The 8,570-nt window shown below is 43.1% G+C and overlaps 2 protein-coding genes and 1 pseudogene across 2 annotated transcripts; 1 reads left to right on the top strand and 2 right to left on the bottom strand.

Annotated features, from left to right (window-relative positions):
• Positions 1-703, bottom strand: LOC119316234. The gene is made up of 2 exons (XM_037590543.1): positions 383-703; positions 1-221 (listed from the first exon to the last, which is right to left on the bottom strand). The coding sequence occupies exons 1-2, from the start codon at positions 654-656 to the stop codon at positions 148-150; spliced, it is 348 nt and encodes a 115-aa protein (XP_037446440.1). The 5' UTR covers positions 657-703; the 3' UTR covers positions 1-147.
• Positions 704-1,987: 1,284 nt separating this feature from the next.
• Positions 1,988-2,702, bottom strand: LOC119319064. Its single transcript, XM_037593581.1, has 2 exons — positions 2,360-2,702; positions 1,988-2,232 (listed from the first exon to the last, which is right to left on the bottom strand). The coding sequence occupies exons 1-2, from the start codon at positions 2,619-2,621 to the stop codon at positions 2,162-2,164; spliced, it is 333 nt and encodes a 110-aa protein (XP_037449478.1). The 5' UTR covers positions 2,622-2,702; the 3' UTR covers positions 1,988-2,161.
• Positions 2,703-4,586: 1,884 nt separating this feature from the next.
• On the top strand, positions 4,587-8,369 carry LOC119315559 (annotated as a pseudogene).
• The last annotated feature ends 201 nt before the right edge of the window (positions 8,370-8,570 follow it).

Below are 8,570 nucleotides of genomic sequence, written 5' to 3'. Positions count from 1 at the left end.
CATCGATAACCATGTTTATATTAAGATTCACAAATTTTCTCACAAGTGTTACAAGGAAGCAAAACACATTTTATTTATTGATGCAGCGATCACAGCTGCTCGACATCATATGCAGCAATCACAGCTGCTCGACCGGCTTTTAGCTTTTCAATGTTCCTCGTCGGGATCGGGACCAGGGGCGCCCCACACATTGTAGCATTCGTCTACACAAACTTCAGAATCTGTGAAATGGCCCAAGATCATCAGAACAGACGTTTCCTTTTTGCTTTGTGAAAAGAACACACATTCAATCAATGTACATGAGAATTCATACATAAACAGAGCAAACGCATCCAATAAAGTTTGTGTGAAAAGAAAACATATTCTATCATTCATGTCTTACCGGTCAACGGCGCTGGCAGGTCACAGATGGAGTCCGTGTTGCAGGCGTCCAAGCAGGTGCGAAGGGGGTCGGAGATGTCGTCGAAGAAGGGGCAGCTACAGGCGCACATCACCTTGCAGAGCCACGGAGGGGTGCTGTTGTTGCACCCAGGGTAGCACTTCCGGTAGCACTCGCACTTGACTTCGGACAGCTGCTGATGGGATGGCTTTGGCAGCGTGAGGAGGAGGAGCATGCACAGGGTGGCAACAGCGGCCGCTCTCTTCTTCGCCTCCATCTCCTTGGCCTCACAATCGTACGGGAGAAGAGAACTCCTGTGGTGTGTGGTGGGTTGGTGGCTCTGCCATTCAGCTAGAGTGAGGGCCCTTATATATTGGAGGTCCGAGGGCAATATCGACATTGGCACGGATAATTCGTAATGGGACCAATAGCATTTCACTATTTTCCAGCAAATCAAAGGACCGTAATCCAAAGGTGGAGTGTCATGTACCTGTACCCAATTGTGCTAGTCGTTCTCGCTGCTCACCTTAAAGCTGCAATGCTGCATGTGTTGATATAGAGAAAACAGAATGCAGTTCTGATTTATATACCAGTGTGCAAGTTATGGCACATTTAGGGAGCGTTCGGAATCCCTCCACTCCCGAGTCAGCTCGCGGAGCCGGCGGAGCTGCAGGCTGAAAAGGTGGAGCTGGGATATACGCGCTCCGCAGATCCGCGGAGCTGGCGGAAGGCCGAACAGGCCCTTAATCACCTCTATACAGCTTGATACAAGTTGCCGAATGTAACTCGAATGGAATTTCATGCCAAAATAACCTGATTAGACAGTTGCATGATGCTCATCATCTTTCTTTTGCCCAGACAACCCCTTATGAAGCTGCCTGTGCTGATGTAGAAAGAAAACCTGATGCAGTTTTCATACAATACTGTTTATATGGATGCATGGCACATATCAGTAAAAACTATTGTATATATGTTTAATTACCTGCTGTTTAGTACTAGTAAGGGACAAATTGCAATTTTAAGTGCCTGGAGATGTGAAGTATCTGCATGGAATGGCATCTCTTATGAATTGTTTGCAACTATGTACTTTTATTTACTTAACAAAATTTGCATATATTCAGTAGCATAGCAATACTACTGGGATAGTTTTACTTTTTTTTTTGAGATATGGTGAAGGCTTCAGTGGTTGGCTAATGTTTGAACTTGAATTCTTTCATACACGGGTGTGTGTGCTTCAGTGTTTTGGGTGTGTGTGATTATCGTCATTGTTGAAAGTCTATGTACAATGCAGGGACACGGTGTGTTGTATTTTGCATGCGCTCGTTTTCACTGTTTTCTTTTGATTGTGTCCCATGTTGTATGAGTAAGGGAAATCCTAAGTCGAATTTCTGCTTATGTCCTATTTTGTGAGTCTGACCAATGAATTTGTCTGGTTCTGTTCTGACTGATGAATTTCAAATTATTTTCCCTTTGTTGGGATTCACACAAAGCTTGGATGACTTTGCTCATGTTTGAATTCTTTTACTTGTTACATGAACCTCATATGTCACTTCCTTGTCACAAAAATAAGATAGATAATTTTGCTCTTGCAATCTGAACAGGGGAAGCTAAAATCAAAGACACATCAAAATTAGCAGGTATTTGCCACATGCCTCGATAACTGGCTTTGTTATAAGATTCACAAACTTTCTCACAAGTAGTGCACCGAAGTGAGATACATTTTATTGCATTTGTGCAGCCGCTCAACATCGTATGATCCCATGATCAACCGATCTTCCATCTTTAAGGTTCCTTGCTGGGACCATGGCCACCCCACGTCTTGTTGCATGCATGGATACAATCCGGAGCGCAAACTGCATATGCAAAATGGCAGTGCAAGCACAAGATCATGAGAACAAAATAACAGCAAAAAGGGCACACATATTCCATCAACGTGCCTCTACGGACGGACACATAAAGTAGGGTGGTAGGTCCTCTTACCGGATGGCGCTGGTGGCAGGCCACAGACAGAGTCGGTGCAGCAGGCGACCATGCAGGCGACGACAGGGTCCTTGTTGTCATTGCAGCTGCCGCCACACACGACCTTGCAGAGCATCGGGAAGGCGTTCTTGCACTCTAAGTAGCACTTTCGGTAGCAGTCGCATGAGTGATCCGGGAGCTGCTGACGAGATGGCCTTGACAGCATGAGGAGCAGGAGCATGCACAGGGCGGCAATGGCCGCCGCTCTCTTCTTCACCACCATCTCCCTCCTCTGGCAGGCAATGAGAATAGAAGAGAAAGAGAACTGCTGTGGTGAGTGGTGAATGGTGACTGTTCGTTCAGCCAGTGTGAGCTCTTATATATCGGAGAACTGCTGTGTGACTGTTCATCTCAATGGGGGCAATCTCGACATTTGACACGGCTAATTTGTATTGTAGCCGAGCAAAGTATTTCAGTATTCTACAGCAAACTAAATGCGCCGCAATTTCAGGTTCAGTGTCCTGTACCCGATTTTGTGAACGATAACTGAATGCATGCTGCCCACATCTTTCTTTTGCCCCAGACAAGCTCCATGAACTGATGTAGAAAGATAACTGAAAACAGTTTCATGCAATGCTGTTTATATGGGAAACTACTATAAACAACTATTTTGTTTCTAACACAGAAGAAGTTGATCAAGCAGCCAATTCAAGAATCCGCATCGATGACAACTGGAAATTGGTTCGACCATTTGTGACAGATGTTTCCGTTGCAACATACTGAAATTGTTTCGATCGTTCATGTCCACTGTTTTCCACAGCAGCCAAAAGATGATTCCAACAAAACTAAAATTTGTTTCAGCCGAGCATGAAAATATTGTAGGGATAACATTTGTTTCAGATTAGATGAAATTTTGCCTAGAAAGGAAGAGAAGAGGATTTACTTTCACCTATGTACAACAAAATGGCTATATATTAAAACTGATGCAGCTTAGTTTTTTAAGTGCAACACTAGAATCAGGTCTTACTTGTCACTGAATCTTCCACCCCTGCCTGGAAAGCATCCGCCACTTGTTAGCTGATCAACATCCAGTGCTCCTATTGTGCCGCCACCTTTTGCTTGAGCAAAAAGTACTTTTGTTTTGATTCATGCCCCCATCTTCTCACCTGGGTAAATTGCTTCAGAAATCGACTGCGCTTCCCCTCCCCTGCATTTCCGCAATTCAACACGCACCTGATCAGGGCTCTTCGCCTCCTTTTCGTTGCTGCAAGCACACAAGTTTTTTTTTATTTCCAACTTGTACAGTACAGCCTCGCATCAGGAACAAATGTGCACCATTCACTCCTCACACAGCGTGGCTCTTAATTTGAGGTACGCAAAATGTCTACTATTCCTATGTTTGAAATTCTGCAAGATTCTATACTGTGCGACGTCCCTTATTTCGGTGTTCCAAAAGGAGACTTTACAAGTTATCTTTTGGCAAAGAAGAGGCATCTACGGCTCGATGACATTAAGAACGTGTTGTAACCATTTATGTCCTAATGTAATATCTAACACAGTTAATACTCACATGTCTCTAAAAGACTAAGATTTAACTAAAAAGCAAGGCGAGGAAGAGATGAAATTTGGTGCAACTAAAGACTCAGGCATTCAGGTTTCAGTTGTTCCATGTGCACTAGATGCAGAACTGCAGAAGGGCCATAAACCAGTAGCCAGAACCGGTTGACCCTACCTTGGAACCAGATCATGTGAGTGATTGATCAATAGTAAATAACTGTAGTTGCACGATTAAACATGTCCACTGGCATTAGGCGCATCCACGATGTTCACTTAACTAAACTAGTAATAGTTATCAAGTTTCTTGTCACTATTATTAATATATGACGTGCTTGCACGTAACTTGTGGTTTGGCTTAAACAAATACAATACGTGCCTCCATGGAAATTAATGATTTCGGTAAACGATTCCAAAGTCAAACACAACTCTCTAAAGGAATCTCCACGTCAAAATAATGGATTTTGATTGCGCTCCAGCTCCATGTTCCACCGAAAATAATATGCTCTATTAGCATTTTAAAACTATATCATTTTATAAAATCGATGCTTAAAGTCAATGAAGGTTTATATTGTGGTATCAAGGACTACAAGTCGCCTGCAAAGATCTTTCTTTAGTTGTGTTAGTCCTGACTCCTCCTTGTCCTTCCTGCTTCCTGTCCAGAGAGCGAGATCCAAACCTCCTGTCCACAACAATGGCTGCTACTGCTGCAATAGTCTTTGCAGGGAAGTCGGTTGCAACCCCAGCCATCTCATTCATCCTGAACAAGGCATTCGGTTATCTCAGTGAGTGGTACAAGCCTAACAATCTAGAGGAGCTCAAGAATAATCTGTCAGAAAAGCTCACGGACATCCAAGCGGTGTACGATGTTGTTGATCATCAGGAGATCAGTGAGGAGAGCAATGGACTGGCTGAGTGGCTCTGGCGATTCCGCGATGCAGTCGAGGAAGCTGAGGATGCACTTGATGAGATGGACTACCACAAGCTTAAAGAAGAGGCAGAAGCCCACAGCCTAGGACAGGTGCGTAATCCGTTCACAAAGTTTTTCAAAGAACAGATTGTTGGCAAGGCTGCAAGGATGACTCCTGAGGGAAACATGGTAGAGAAGCTGAGGGAGGCCATAGAGAAGTTAGAAAGTGTTGCTAAAGATGTGGGTGGTTTCCTTCAGCTTTTATGCCGTGTTGATAATCTTGTCCTGCAAGATCACGCTGAAAGAAGTGTATACCAGACTAGCTCCACTTTGGTGCCTATTGAGATATTTGGTCGTGACAGTGAGAAGAACCAGGTGATAAGGTGGTTGACTGATAATGTACATGATGATCCAGATACTGTTATTCAGGTACCGGTTTTTGCAATAATCGGAATTGGAGAAAGACAACCCTTGCTCAGATTGTGTGCGAAGAATTGAAAGGTTCAGCACACTTTGACTGTGTTTTGTGGGTACATGTTTCTGATAATGTTTTCAGTTCAACAAGGGTAATGAAAAAGATCTTGGAGGCAGTTACAAAAGAGAAGCCTAATGCTGATACTTTGCAAGCATTGCAACAAATTCTCAAAGACAAACTGGACCGTAAGAAAGTTCTGCTTATTCTGGATGATGTTTGGGAAGATAACAAAATTAGTGAATGGGAAAATTTAATGGCACCTTTGCGGAGTATCCAGACAGGAAGCAAGATCCTGCTGACAACCCGAATGAGATCTGTGGCAGATATGGTTACAGGTGTGATGAGAAGTAGAAAGGACTATTTGCACTTAAATGGATTAAATGAAGATGAAAATTTTATGCTCTTCAAGAAGTGTGCATTTGGTGGTTTGAATCCGGAAGATTATGCACATCTCTTGTCAGTTGCTGAAAAAATAGCAAAAGAGTTTCGAGGCTGTCCTTTGGTTACAAAGATTGCAGGTGGCCATCTACGTAGCAATGTAACTGATGAGCACTGGAAGAACTTAGAGAGACAATTAGAACATTTAGAAGGAAGCACAGATGTTATCGTCACGACTGTTCTTCGATCGAGCAACCATCATCTACCTGAACACTTGCAGCTTTGTTTTAGATACTGTAGCATATTTCCAAAAGGACAGAAGTTTAAGAAGGAAGACATAGTGAAAATGTGGATGGGTTCAGGACTGATCCTGCAAACTGAAGGTGGGACCAAAAGGCCAGAAGACATGGGAGAAAGATACTTTGCAGCAGTTGGCAAGAAAGTCATTCTTTACTTTTGTGCCAACAACAGTAAATCCTTACCAGAAATACAGCACAGAGTACTATGTTGTGCATGATTTATTGCATGAGTTGGCATGTAATGTCTCTACCGGTGAATGCCTAAGACTTGAATCCGGTGGTTTTCTGCATCTTAAGTGTACAGTTAGACACTTATGGATAGCAAACTTCAGCAAGTTATCATGTGAGGAGATCAAGGCCATTTCCTGCTTTAAGAGTTTGCGTACACTCGTCGTGGAAGATTCTTATCATGTCAGCACTGGTCATGTATATGCACTGGAGGAAGTTATAGAAAAACTTAAGTGCTTACGGTTATTGAGCTTAAAAGGGGTAACCAAGTTCTGTTTCCCAAAAGAAGTTGCTAACAAGCACCTTCGTTATATCTCTTTCTCTACGATTGAGAAAATACATGGACTTTCTAAGCTCTATCATTTACAAGTACTTATTGCAGCGAAAAGAATAGGTACAGCGTCAGAACAAGTGGAGAATATGGATAACCTGTTTCATCTGCGGTATGTGTCCTATGGTAGTAATGGATTTGGTGAGTTTCCTGTTGGCAGATTAACTTCACTGCAAGAGTTGTATAACTTCAAAATTCAGTCAGTGGAAGGCTACCGAATAAGTTCATTAAAGAATTTGACAAGCCTTTGCAAGCTACAAATGTGCAACCTTGAGAATGTTGGCAGTCATGAAGAGGTTATTGAGGCCAAGCTAAATGAGAAATCCTATCTTGGGTCACTTTCACTTAACTGATCTGAAACTAATGATGTTCCAATCGAAGACAGCCTGGTTCTTGATAAACTTGAGCCACATGCTCGTCTTGAAAATCTTGAAATTGCAGGATATAGTGGTGTCCGATTCCCATCTTGGATACATGATCCCCCTCTGGTCAATATGGTGTCACTTGAGCTGAGACAGTGCAAAAATTGGGTGTACCTCCCGTCTCTTGGAAATCTACAGTTACTCAAGCATCTCGAGTTGCAAAACCTTACTGGATTGAAACAGATTGGGCAATCATCTGCTGATTCTTTTCCTCAAAATCTGAAAACCCTAGTGGTGGAAGGATGCCAGGGATTAAGGAAACTACCACTTCTACCTCTGACTTTGATGCAGCTAGAAATAAGTAATGTTGGATTGGACATCCTCCCGGGAATTGTTGCCCACCATGATAACATTGGTTCTGAGGCCATGCCACCCAAGCTAGTATCAGTCATTATCAGCAATTGTTCAAATTTGACTACGTTGGCAGAGAGCTTTCTAATGCGCGAACACTATATCTGCACTCTTCGGATCCTAAAGATTGTTGACTGTAAAAAACTAATCCATGCTCCTTTATCATTTGGGAGCGTGAATGATCTTACAGAATTTCGTATTGGGTGCTGTAACTCATTGAGAATGATGCAGAAGGTTGATGGTGGACTACTCCCTTGCACGCTTAAGGAACTCTCTATGGTGCAGTGTGGTGACCTCCAACTTCCTCTGCTGGATTCAGTGGTTGGTCTGACCAATCTTACCTCACTGAGTTTGTGCAACTGCTCCAGGTTGAAGTCTCTTCCATCATCAGAGGTGTTCCGGAGTCTCATAGCACTGCGAGAGATGGTTATCACAAACTGCATTTTCTTGTCATCCTTGGGTGGGCTTGGAGCTCTTTCATATCTCAGTTGGCTAGAAATTACAGACTGCGGCCAACTTCTGGTGGCAGCACAATCAGGTGAAATGAATGGACATTCATTGGTTGAGATCTCCTTGAAGGTCTACTCGCTCTGGATCCAAACCCCTTCCATGTTGCATATGGAGCCACTGAGTAGATTGTGTAACACCAAAAACTTGATTATCTCTGTTGGCTGCGGCACAATATCTCGACAATGGATGAGACAAAATAGATACCTCGAGTCCCTAGAGATATTGAAGCCAGAGATTATGTTATGGCTTGAACGGTTTTCCTCTCTCAAGAGACTGGAGTTCGATGTAGTTCCCTGTCGCCTCCCGTTTCCTGGTCTGCCCTCTTCGCTGGAATCTTTCATTATCAGAAAATGTGATCCAGAGGTGGCGGAAGGCTGGAAAAAGAAAGAGAGCTTTCAATGGAACAAGATTTCCCGTATCGGTCATGTAAGAATAGGTATTACCCCGCTTCTCATCACTAAGTTCTTCCATCTCATCATCACCTGCAATCTAGTTGTCAGACCAAATAGATGTATTCCTATCTTAGGTACTGTTTCCATGTATTAACCAGAATTATCTCGTGTCAGACTGTGATCTGGGCATCAGTTTAACTATGTGTAGACTTTGCAGGAGACACAAACTACTATTTGGGTCAGGAGAGACGTATTACAAATTTGGTGAACACAGCTACCCATTTTGATAGCTGTGGTTCCCTACGAGGAAAGAGAGCTAAAAGGTACCCCCAACATTTCGTTATGGTCACCGGAGTACATGACATTTCTTTCTTCTATGTTA

The sequence above is a fragment of the Triticum dicoccoides genome, chromosome 6A (assembly GCF_002162155.2).
Source record: "Triticum dicoccoides isolate Atlit2015 ecotype Zavitan chromosome 6A, WEW_v2.0, whole genome shotgun sequence".
NCBI lineage: Eukaryota > Viridiplantae > Streptophyta > Magnoliopsida > Poales > Poaceae > Triticum > Triticum dicoccoides.
Note: the sequence above shows the minus strand (reverse complement) of the source record. Positions and strands in the feature narration are given on the sequence as shown.